The sequence below is a fragment of the Podarcis filfolensis genome (genome assembly GCF_964270895.1).
Source record: "Podarcis filfolensis genome assembly, chromosome: 1".
In the NCBI taxonomy this organism is placed as follows: Eukaryota; Metazoa; Chordata; class Lepidosauria; order Squamata; family Lacertidae; genus Podarcis; species Podarcis filfolensis.
Genome location: NC_139604.1, coordinates 22,304,208 through 22,316,793, shown reverse-complemented (window position 1 = coordinate 22,316,793; position 12,586 = coordinate 22,304,208). Strand labels below are relative to the sequence as shown.

The 12,586-nt window shown below is 47.0% G+C and overlaps 1 protein-coding gene across 1 annotated transcript in view; it reads right to left on the bottom strand.

The window, feature by feature from the left end:
- The window catches only part of MTX2 (metaxin 2), a 48,562-nt gene extending 36,216 nt beyond the window's left edge, over positions 1–12,346 (bottom strand). Inside the window, exon 1 of the mRNA XM_083572405.1 lies at positions 12,082–12,346. Coding sequence (XP_083428531.1) covers positions 12,082–12,304 — 223 coding nt within the window. The 5' untranslated portion in view covers positions 12,305–12,346. The remainder of the gene's footprint in view (positions 1–12,081) is intronic.
- Between the last annotated feature and the right edge of the window lie 240 nt (positions 12,347–12,586).

Below are 12,586 nucleotides of genomic sequence, written 5' to 3'. Positions count from 1 at the left end.
AAAGCTTTCCAACATATCTGTGTATATGAGGGATTGCCTTTTCTATCCAAATTTTCTCAACACTTTGGTCGCAGACATTGCACAACATGTCAATTTAATACTGTGTTTTTTTAGTTTAACGTAGGCACATTTGTTATCCTGTCTGCTTAGTTACTTGAAGCCTTATTGGAGAGAGGTAGCTTTTTGTCTACAAAAGCACTTTGTGTGGCATTCTACATATTTATTATGAGTGCAATCAGGGTTCAACCTCATACATCAAAATTACATGGAAGAGATTTATTTTTAAACAACTCTGTGATGCTCGGAAGGTGAACGTCTGGCAAATATAAGGGATCAGCCAGCATGCAGTGAATGTCTGGCTTTTGTTTTCATTTTAAGTCATTTCTCACAGTATAAGATTAGAAAGGAAATCTCTCAACTTTGGTAAATAAATATGCCCCTCCTCCCCACCCACTGCAGCAACCACAGAAAAGAAAATCCCCTCATTTTCTTTTTCATTTACAAAGAGCGAATGAGAGCTTAGGAAAATTCTCTCTTCTTTGCATCCACTAATCTATCACATCTGCAACCTAAACCTAATAGTGTTTCTGGCCTAACACTATCGAGCTGATATTTCAGCAAAGTTGCCGCTTTAAGAAAGATTAAGGTCTGATACCATCTGAAAACCAAGATGTTCACTTTCCAAGTGGCATGGGAAATTCATTTTCTTATCCTGAGAATGATACATATACGATTAATCTCTATAAATCGTCACGTGTCTATGGGAGAACAGGTTACACTAGACATCTCTACAAAACAGAACTCAACACTGCCTTGTGTGACAACCAGTTTGAAATAAAGGCATACGATTACCATTTATAACATTACAGAGGAAAATACGTTGCTTCCCTGGTGTGAGAAAGCAGTGTTGTGTTGATCCGCAGCTAAAACCCGTAAGATTTTGCAGAAAGAAACGCAAGCAAATGATTTCTTCATTACCCAGTCAACATAATCGCGAAAAGCCTCTTATCGCTTCATAAATGATTTGGTCATCATTTTATATTTAATCATTAGTGCATTAGAGCAACAGACTCTGCTCAGCATGTTCAAACAAACGCAACTTCCCAAGTGGAGGGGGCAATGTTTTAGAAAACTAACATTCTCTGTGCTTTTAAAGGAGTCCAGATGAACAAGCATGAAAAGCAAAGCTATTAAGACCGGGAGAGACTGTATACACTTTCTCCAGAGACGATGAAGGCCATTAAAGAAGGGGGGGGGCGGGGAGTCAACATCCAGACAAAAGTCATGACCCAATGTTGGGCCAAGAAAAATCTCCTAAATACATTTCAAAAAATTAAAATATAATATAATCACCCTAAAGCAGTTTTAATGCACATGCAGTGAAGATCAATGTTTTATAGCTGCTATATCACCACAGCAGTTTCAGTTAATTGGAACTGCATGACAAAGTGATTGTTTTCACGAACAGGACCTTCTATTACTAGCCAATCAAATTTCATTTTTATTACCGATATAAAAACTTTCTCAATTATGACTGCACCACCATGCATACAAAATAAGGGACCTGGTATTACAGAAAACAGAGAAACAGAAAATAAATCCATTATCCTTTTAAGAGGTACTTATTCAGATTCTCATTTATTTCTATTCCTGAATGACATCTGTGTGAATACTAAAGCCCCATTGGGTTACAGTGATGAATGCATGAACTTCAACTATTGTAATAATAATAATAATAAATAATAATAATAATAATAATAATAATAATAATTTATTATTTATACCCCACCCATCTGGCTGGGTTTCCCCAGCCACTCTGGGTGGCTTCCAACAAATTATTAAAATACAATAATTCATCAAATATTAAAAACTTCCCTAAACAAGGCTGCCTTCAGATGTTCTATCAGTATATATGAAGGAGTACTGGATATCCAATTCTTTTATTACATTTGTATCCTGCCTTTCCTTCAAAGGAGCACAGCGTGGTGTATACAAGGTTCTGCTCATCCATCCCCATTATATTCTCACAAAAGGCCTTATGCCAGGTGTGATGGGATGATGAGCTGCTTGTGCGTAAAATCCTGATCCCTCAGAGTTTGGCTAAGTTCCCAAACCTCTGTCTGTGATGGAGCTCCTTAAGCGTGGCTCCATCAATCGCTCGTTGAATCGGACAGTGGGCGTTTACGGAACTTCTTCCAGCATAAAAGCTCCTTAACGGAAACACGTCTTCTGGACTCTCGGCGTGACAGTTTCCGCCGAGGAGTGGGTGTTCCTAAGGGAGGTCCTGAAACCCCCCCACTGTTCTCGCTAGAAGTATCTCTGAGCTCTCCCTCCGACTCACTTTCCCTTGGAACTCCACTTCTCCCCCTGCTGGTCCCCTCCTCCGCTGAGTGGTCTCTCTCACCCTCCATGAGCCCTTTCACCTCCTTCGTCTCAGATGACAGTTCCCTGACATCCACCTCCCCTCCAGGGCCCCCTTCACCCCCTTCCCTCCCCTCCTCTGCGGGAGGCGAGGGAGCAAAACCCCTGAAGGAACCTCCCTCATCTTCCGAAGTTTCGAACACTTCCCTCCACCTTTTGCTGTTCCCGGTTTCCAAGTACTCCTCCTCCTCGGAGTCGGTACCTCCTTCCAACTCCGATTCCCTGAATCCCTCCAGTTCCTCCTCATCGTCGGTGGTGCCAAAGTACTCCCTTCGGAACCTCGCTACTGGCTGAGGTTTCCTGGGGAACCTTTGGTGGAACGTTTCGATCAAGACCTCGTCATGGACCTCCTCTGCCTTCACCCAGGTGTTTTCTGACTCTGGTTCCCCTTCCCACGCGACCAAATACTCCACCTGATTCCCCTTCCACCTGGAGTCGATGATTTCCGCCACATAGTTGCGGCTTTCCCTTTCTTCTATGGCTGGCCCCCGTGTGGATACCCCTTCACCTTCCCCCCGGTATGGTGACAGTAATGACCTGTGGAATACTGGGTGCAGTTTCATGTGGTTCGGTAACCGGAGTCTGAAAGCCACTGGGTTGATCTGTTGGATGACCTCAAATGGTCCCAATCTTTTGGGTCTCAATTTCTTGCAACCCCCCTTGTACGGCAACCCTTGGGTTGATAGCCAGACCCGACTCCCCACCCTAATTGTTTCACCTTCCCTTCTGCTCTTGTCTGCCTGCCTCTTATATTCTTCTTTGGCCCTTTCTAAGTGGTGTTGGAGTTGACGATGGATCGCTTCCATTTCTTCTACAAAAAGTTCAGCGGCCGGAACACTCCATCTCTCTCCTCCTTCCCCTGGAAACGCCCTGGGGTGGCACCCATAATTAGCCAAAAAGGGGCTCATCCCGGTGGACACATTCTCTGCATTATTGTAAGCAAATTCCGCTAGTGCCAACTTTTCGACCCAATCGTTTTCTCTGTCATTGACATAGCACCTCAGGTATTGTTGAAGGATACCGTTTGCCCTCTCCGCCTGCCCATTGGTCTCAGGGTGCCTGGCAGTCGAAAAGTTGACCTCTACGTGCAACAAGCTCATAAGCTTCCTCCAGAATCTGGACGTGAACTGTTTCCCTCTGTCGGACACCAGCCTCAAGGGGGCGCCATGCAGCCTAAAAATATGTTCTACAAACAATTTCGCTGTCTCTTCCGCCGTGACTGCATGTGAGCAAGCTACAAAGTGACCCATCTTAGTTAACTGGTCTACTACGACTAGTATGGCGGTTTTCCCCTGGGATTTGGGCAGATCAGTCATAAAATCTATCGACACCGCCTCCCACGGTCGTTCTGGTGTGGGTAACGGTTCTAATAAACCCGCTGGTGCCCGCCTTTCTCCTTTGGCTCTCTGGCATTGGTCACACCTTCTCACATACTCCCGTACATCCTCCCTCACCTTGGGCCACCAAAACTCCCTGGTCACCAACCACATGGTCTTGTGTTGCCCAAAATGCCCCGCTGTGGGATTGTCGTGCAACTGTTTGAGTACTCTCCCCCTCAATTCCCCTTCGGGTATATATAGTGCCCCTTTGTAATACAATGCCCCGTTTCTTTCTTCAAAACCTCCGGGGTCTTCTCCCTCTCTCCTTAAACCTCTGAGCTTATCCTGGGCGTACTCATCATTGACCGTCCCCTCTACCAGTTCTCTTTGCCCCACCCAGGCCGCACCACACACCCAGTGGTCCTCTGGGATAATATGTCTCTCTTCTGGCGCTCCCTCCCCCTCCAAATATTCAGGTTTGCGAGAGAGAGCGTCCGCTCTGATGTTTTCTGGACCTGGCACGTAGCAGATTTCAAAATGGAATTTGGAGAACTCCTGGGCCCATCTCACTTGTCGTTGGTTGAGCACTCGTGCTGTTCTCCAATACTCCAAATTCTTGTGGTCCGTACACACTTGCACCTTATGCTGTGCGCCAATTAGTAAGTGTCTCCATCTCCGGAACGCTTCGTGAATGGCGAGTAGTTCTCGGTCATATACCGTGTAGTTCCTCTCGGATTTGTTCAGCTTACGCGAAAAGAAGGCACACGGTCTCCATTCCGACTTATTGCTCCCTGGCTGAAGCAGCACCGCCCCCACCGCCCGGTCTGAGGCATCAGTTTCCACTCTCATGGGTTTTTGTAAATCCACATGCAGGAGCTGTTCTTCCGAAGCGAATGCCCTTTTCAATTCCTCAAAAGCGTGCTCCGCCTCTGCCGTCCAAACGAATTTCTTCTTGCTGCTTAGACAGTCCGTGATGGGAGCCGTTAAGTGGGCAAAGTTCTTGATGAATTTACGGTAAAAGTTCCCAAACCCTAAGAACCTTTGCACATCTTTTTTGGTTTTCGGTGTCTTCCATTCCAGCACCGCCTGGACCTTGCCTGGATCCATGGCTAATCCCTTGTCTGATAAGCGGTACCCCAGGAATTCCACCTCCTTGGTGTGGAACTGACACTTCTCCAATTTCACCCACAACTGGTTTGCTTGCAGCTGGCTCAGCACTTCCCTGACATCCTTCACATGCTGCTCCTCATTCTCCGAATATATCAGCACGTCATCGAGGAATGCCACGCAATTCTTGTAGAGCAAAGGTCCCAGTACATGGTTCATGAGCGATTGAAAACAGGCGGAGCCTGATTGCAATCCGAATGGCATAACGCGATATTCGAAAGCCCCTAGGGGGGTGAACATCGTTGTCTTCCATTCATCCCCCTTCTTTATTCGTATCAGGTTGTACGCTCCTCTCAAGTCCAGTTTCGTGAATATCTTTCCCTTCCTCACCCTGGTCAAAATGTCATCAATCCTGGGCATGGGGAAAGTCACTGGTTCTGACACGGCATTCAGGGCCCGGTAGTCCACGACCAATCTCGGTTTATCCGTGTTTTTTTTGTCCACAAAAAACACTGGACTGCCCCCCACCGCTCTGGACTCTCTGATGAAACCTCTCTTCAGGTTTTTGTCAATAAACTCCCTCAACTCCTGCATTTCCCTGTCTGACATGGCGTACAGCTTGCCCACGGGTAGCTGGGCCCCAGGGACCAGGTTAATCTGGCAGTCAAAGTCTCTATGCGGTGGTAGTTTATCTGCTTCCCTTTCGCTGAAGACCTTGCTCAGGTCAGCGTATTGTTTGGGCACCTTCCCTTTGTTCGCCACTTCCGTCCCTGCTATGGAGGCTTTTGCCCCTTCTGGCACCTTTCCCTCTTTGCAGTGTTCCAGGCAATGTCCTGACCCAAAGGACACCACTCTCTGATGCCAGCCCACTAGCGGGTCATGCAACGCTAGCCAGCTCATTCCCAAAATGACTGGCGCCCCTCCCAGGGTGGCTACATTGAACGCTATCCTTTCGGTGTGCCTTGCCACCCTCATAACCATTGGGACGGTCTGTAGGCTAACTTCTCCCCCCAACAGCTCCCTCCCATCGATCGTGGTGACCTGCAGGGGGTTGCTTAAAGGGAGTGTCTGTATCTGGTGTTCCGCTGCAAACTCCTTGCTCATAAAATTACAGGAGCTGCCTGAGTCTAACAGCGCCTTGGTCTTTAGTGGGTATCCGTTTGCCAGCTCTAGCAACACCTCTATTACTAGGGCTGGTCTTGGAGGTTCCGGAGTGGGCACTTTTACTGCTCCTTGGCCTGTCTGCAGTGCCCTGACAGAGGCAGACAGGCGTTGGCTTTTACTGGCTCCTGGACTTCCTCCTCCTTTCCCCCAACAGCCCCCGCCATCCCTTGCCATTCCTTTCTTTGCGGGCAGACTCTGGCAAAGTGACCTGGCTGCTGGCAGAGGTAACATTTCTTGGCGCTTTTTCCCTCCTTCTTCCTCCCTTCACTGGGATTTGAAACTGCGCGCGCGCGCGCGCTGTTCCAACTTCCATCGGCTCTCCGGGCGGGAAACTTGGCTCTGGAATCTCTGGAATGCGGAAATCCCTCCAACGCTCTCCTTTCCCCTCCCGCTTCTCCAAGGCTCTTGCCTCCTGGCGCGCTCCAATGGTCAGCGCTGATTTGGTCAGCTGGTCCATAGACTCCGCCCTGGGCGCCCGGGAAAGTTTGTCTTTCACCGCCGAAGAAAGCCCCTCTTCAAATAGCATTTGAATGGGTTCCGCCGATAGGTCCCACCCCAATCTATGTATCAACATTGTAAACTCAGTCCAGTACTCACGAACCGATCGGCTCCCCTGTTTGCAGGCCATCAATTGTCTGCGTACCAGTCCCTGTTCAATCTCGCTGGAAAACATCAAATCCATGGCGCGAAAAAACTTCCTCGCGTCCTTCAGCATGTCACTATTCCCTGCCATCAGGGGCCTGACCCAGTCTCTCGCCCCTCCTTCGAGATGGCCAATCACAAACGCCACTCGCGACGCCTCATCGGGAAAGTCATTAAACTGCAGTTCAAGAGCATACTGCATCTCTGTCCTAAAGGCTTGGTAGTTCCTGGGGTCCCCCCCAAACTTCTGCACCATTCCTGGCATCTTTCTTGCTAGTGTAGCGCCTTTTGCCTTTTCTGCATCCTGCGCCCTCCTTTCTTCTAGCCTCGCCGTTTGCATTGCTAGCTGGAGTTCCAACATTCTGTACCTTTCTTCCAGAGTTGGACCTCCTCCAGCTCCTCCTGCTCCTCCGGCTCCGGCTGGGTCACTCATGATGCCTCTCTGCACAAGCTGCTTTCAGGGACTGTCCGATTGCTGTGATGGGATGATGAGCTGCTTGTGCGTAAAATCCTGATCCCTCAGAGTTTGGCTAAGTTCCCAAACCTCTGTCTGTGATGGAGCTCCTTAAGCGTGGCTCCATCAATCGCTCGTTGAATCGGACAGTGGGCGTTTACGGAACTTCTTCCAGCATAAAAGCTCCTTAACGGAAACACGTCTTCTGGACTCTCGGCGTGACAGTTTCCGCCGAGGAGTGGGTGTTCCTAAGGGAGGTCCTGAAACCCCCCCACTGTTCTCGCTAGAAGTATCTCTGAGCTCTCCCTCCGACTCACTTTCCCTTGGAACTCCACTTCTCCCCCTGCTGGTCCCCTCCTCCGCTGAGTGGTCTCTCTCACCCTCCATGAGCCCTTTCACCTCCTTCGTCTCAGATGACAGTTCCCTGACACCAGGATAGCTCAGTCAGCAGAGCACGAGACTCTCAATTTAAGGGTTGTGGGTTTGAGCCCCACATTGGGGAAATTGTTCCTGCATTGCAGGGAGCTAGACTAAACAACCCTCGTGGTCACTTCCAACTGTACAATTCTATGACCCTAACAGACCTTTGGAGGAAGGTCAAGCAAAGAAAAAGGGACTTATCTAAGGCCATCCAGAGAGCCTTATGGCTCAGCAAAAGTTTGAACCAGTGTATCTATAACCAGTATTACAGACTGGCTCTTATATTTTTAATTCCACTCACTTCTGAAACACTAGATTATGACGAGCCGTATGGTGAACATGTCCTTGCAGTTCAACAGGATTTTGCAGATTTATGTAACAATCCAGGAGATGATCTTCCAGAAGATTTGGTGGGATCCATTTTAATCTTCTAACAGTAGGTATCAGCAGCAAAAAGTTAAGGATTATTATTTTGCTGATACTTCCAAAGTAACCAAAACGTTTATCAGCTTCTAAGCAAAGCAACTTCCTTGCATTGTGCTGAGTACCTTACTAGAAAAGAATTTACAAACATTTCAACAGAAAGATTCATATATTCTAAGGTAAGGAAATTTCCTGAGCATTGTGGCAATAGTTTTCCAGTGGACTGATGTCATATCTAACACCACCCAAAGCAGCCAGGTTGGCCAACCTCTGAGGCCTGAGTGGCCCAATTAAGTTCCCTTCACATCACTGTACTACATTGCAAATTACAAAACTAACCAAACTATTTATCCACGTATTTCACAGGGAATCAGCTATATGGTATGCAGTTGGAGACCCAACCTCAAGGAACAGGAGAACTTCTATGTTTGGATACAGTTGGATGCCATTTTGAATTAAGATGGTGGACTGAACCTTCAAAACTGCCCTGAACTTTTGGATTCTTAAAATTATTGAGCAAAGCCAGGTACATGGTTGCTAGTATTTAATGAGTCTTATTAATCCAGGGAACTATTGGCTGATTATGAATGTATTAACAACCAGAGCCAGCCCAAGACATTTTTGCACCTGAGGCAAACCACAAAATGGCACAACCAACCCCACCAGGAAAGAAGGGGTGAGTGACAATCTAGATCAGGAACAAGGGCAGAATAAAAGTATACATTGGGATCTGCTGCTCTTGTAGTTCCTGCTGCCTGAGGCAGTCCCCTCACCTTGCCTCATGAGTTGGCCAGCCCTGTTAACAACTAGTAAACTGGCTCACACTTACAAACTGTGAATTAGCAATCCTAGGTTAAAAAGAAAGTTGTGATAATCCATTATTATTATTATTATTATTATTATTATTATTATTATTATTATTTATACCCCACCCATTTGGCTAGGTTTCCCCAACAGAATATTAAAAACATGATAAAACATAAAACATAAAAAACTTCCCTAAACAGGGCTGCCTTCAGATGTCTTCTAAAAGTCAGGTGTTTATTTCCTTGACATCTGATGGGAGGGCATTCCACAGGGCAGGTGCCACTTCCGAGAAGGCCCTCTGCCTGGTTCCTTGTAGCTTCATGTCTTGCAGCTGGATCTCAGTATCCAGGCTGAACGATGGGGGTGGAGATGCTCCTTCAGCACTTTTCAAAGGAGATGTCTCATATATTATGCCAGATATTCACATGGTAACAAATCATGCACACATGTTATGTGTGAACTAGTCATGTGTGGATACCTCATTAAAAACTGTAATCCTATGGAAGTATATCAACACACCCCAAAATAATGTTCTTCACAAATTCAGAGGACTAAATAAGCCTTATTTTCCAAACAGCAAACTGCAATCTTACACCTGGGAGTAAAGTCCCACTGAACTCAATGGGACTTGCTCCTCTTCACATCCTCACTGTGCAGAATATGAATGACGGAGCCTTGCGAGGATTTATCAACTAAGCAGAAAATGAGATTAACATCCTGGTTTTGGGTGAGAGGTAGAGACACCTGTCATAGGCTGCCGCAAGAAATTATTTCTGATGGCAAAGGTGGCTGTGAGCTGATGCAGCAGTCACATAGTGTGAACAAGCAACATGCTGTAGTCAACTATGATGCCTCTACTGACAAACACTTGGTGAAAGATTTAGACAGTTCAAATGAAAAAAAAGGGTGAATTATATCCAGAATCAAGAACATGACATACTTGATGATTAACTGAGATTTAGATAACATATCCTTGGTGTAATTTCTGGCTAGGTTCTTTTTTTACAAAAAAATAAAAAATAAAGAAACTGGATTTAAGCGTAACATTATCAAAACAATAATATCTAGCTATGTACATAAATTCACATATAAAATTTTTTATTCTTGAATATTCTTTTTTTATAGTTGCTCTGGGTACATCTTACAGAAGATCAGGACATAAACCCTAACTCCTCAGCTGCTGGAGCAGTATTTGCTAGTTAGCTTGGAGGACAGGTTTGGCCTGGTAAAATTTCCCTTTGTTAGATTTACAGGAAAAAATAATTAAAACATACAATGAAGAGCATATAAAAAAGTTAAAAACAGACATCAGTTAACCATTGTGGTAATATGCTTTCTTAATTGCCTGTGTAGGCCTAGTGCAATAAAAAAGTTTTAGGCAGGCCATTTGTTCCAGCTTTTTGGATTCATTCATTCATTCATCTTACAATATATTCCACTCTTCCTCCCAAAGAAGCCCAGGGCAGAAAACACACCAAGACCAAAAACATTATTAAAAGCATTTTAAAAACACTTTATCAACCAGTGATTTCAAGGTTGCCAAGAACAGTGCCTTTCAGCCATCAAACACGTGGGTAAACAAGAAACGTTTTTTAGATTCCTCTTGAAAGCCGGAAACGAAGGAGGCTGATGTACCTTACCAGGGAGGGCATTTCACAAACAGGAAGCTACCCCTGAAAAGGCCCTGTCACAGGCTGATAAAAGTGGCAACAGCACTAGCAAGATCTCACCTGCCGATCGTAGTTCAAGATGGGAAAGGCGTTATTTTAGGTACTTGGGCCCTAAGTCATTTAGGGCATTGTATTCCAGGGACGCGGGTGGCGCTGTGGTCTAAACCACAGAGCCTAGGGCTTGCTGATCAGAAGGTCGGCGGTTCAAATCCCCGCAACAGGGTGAGGTCCCATTGCTCAGTCCCTGCTCCTGCCAACCTAGCAGTTCGAAAGCACGTCAAAATGCAAGTAGATAAATAGGTACTGCTCCAGTGGGAAGGTAAACGCCGTTTCCGTGCGCTGCTCTGGTTCACCAGAAGCGGCTTAAGTCATGCTGGCCACATGACCCAGAAGCTGTACGCCAGCTCCCTCAGCCAATAAAGCGAAATGAGCGCCGCAACCCCAGAGTCGGCCATGACTGGACCTAATGGTCAGGGGTCCCTTTACCTTTACCTTATTCCAGTACTGAATTGGGCCCAATAGCTCACTGGCAAAAAGTGCAGGGCTTTCAGATGGCCCCACCGGGCTGCCAGAGCTCACCAGCCTAGCAGTCACATTCCACACTAGCCGCAGCCTCCAGATTGTCTTCAAGGGCAGTCCCACATACAGCACACTATGTAGTCTAGACATGAGGTCACTGTGGCCAGGCTATCCCACACCTGGCAAATCAGCCTAAACTGGGTCTTAGCACTCCTAGTTCCAGAAGCCACAGGCAGGGCCGGATTTAGGTTTGATGAGTCCCTAAGCTACTGAAGGTAATGGGGCCCTTTCTATATCCGGCTGTCCTTTGTCGACAACAAATTGTCACTGTTTTTTTTTGTGTTGAACATATGCTATATGGTATTTTATGGACCTAACAGGTATCTAAAGTCATTTGCACATGTTGCCAATGCAACCAGTCCACGCAGAATGTAGGCACCCTATATATAGAAATGAGCAAACCAGTGATATTTTAGGGAGCAGGCTAGCAGGCAGGGCCCATTACTTACATCATAGGAGCCTACACAACACAAAACACTGTTGCTGTACGTAGGTTTTATTTTGTTTTTAATTATATTTTGGAAATGTACATCCAGTTGTTGTTTTTTTCCTTTAAAAAAATTCTGGGCCCACAAGAGAGTGGGGCCCTAAGCTATAGCTTGTTTAGCTTATACTGTATGTAAATCCAGCACTGTCACAGGAGACCCTAGCCACAAACTGGGACTCCGGATATGACTTTACTCCAGGGAACATCCACAAAGTAGCCAAAGCAGAGGCTCCTGCTGATGCTATGGCAACCAAACCATGAAAACTCAAAACAGTTCTTAAGGCCTATTAGATTTCCTATGGAGTCCCTACGGTTGCTTTATTTATTTTTTTAGAGAGGCAGGCAGGTTTTCAAGCAATATCCCTCAAAGTAGCCCGACCAGGTGGGAGCAACCAAGACCCCAAGAAAAACAGGGGGTCCACTTTGCCTTTCACAGCCCAGCCACTCCACCAGGTCAAAGCGCCTTTTTGGAAGGGCGCGCGCAACGCACCTCTATCCGTGCTCAAAATCAATTTTTCCCGGGCGCTGCTCCACGGCCCCTGCAGCTCCACTCCGGCCCCCGCTACGACCGTTTCTTCCCCTCCTCACCTGCTATCTGCGTAACGAAAGCTTCCGCCACCAGAGACATGCTTCCACGCGGGAGGCGGGCGGGCGCAGCTCCCCCGCGAGCGTCGCCTTCTGCTTCTCCTCTCTTTCTCGCGCGCGCACACACCGTGCGCCGGATCCTCGGGCCGCGCCGCAAACCGCGCAAGGTTAAGGGCACCCACCGGAGCACTGCGGCTGCGCCGACAACCCTGCGAGGGAAGTGCATCCGGGGCCTGCTCCACCCCTTCGCCCGGCTGGCGGCGTCGGTGCCCTGGAGAAAGAGGGAGGGAGAGAGGCAAGAGCGCGCACGGCTGCCTGGGGGGACTTCAGGCGCTTTAGCAGTAAAGCGCAATGCTCCCTCTATGCCACCGCGCAAAACCTGCCTGAAACACCGGGATGATGATGATAATGATTAGCTATTATTTCTGGAACCCCAAGGCTGAGAGTGAAACCTAGGAATAGGAATAAGAATAAGAATAAGAATAAGAATAAGAATAAGAATAAGAAT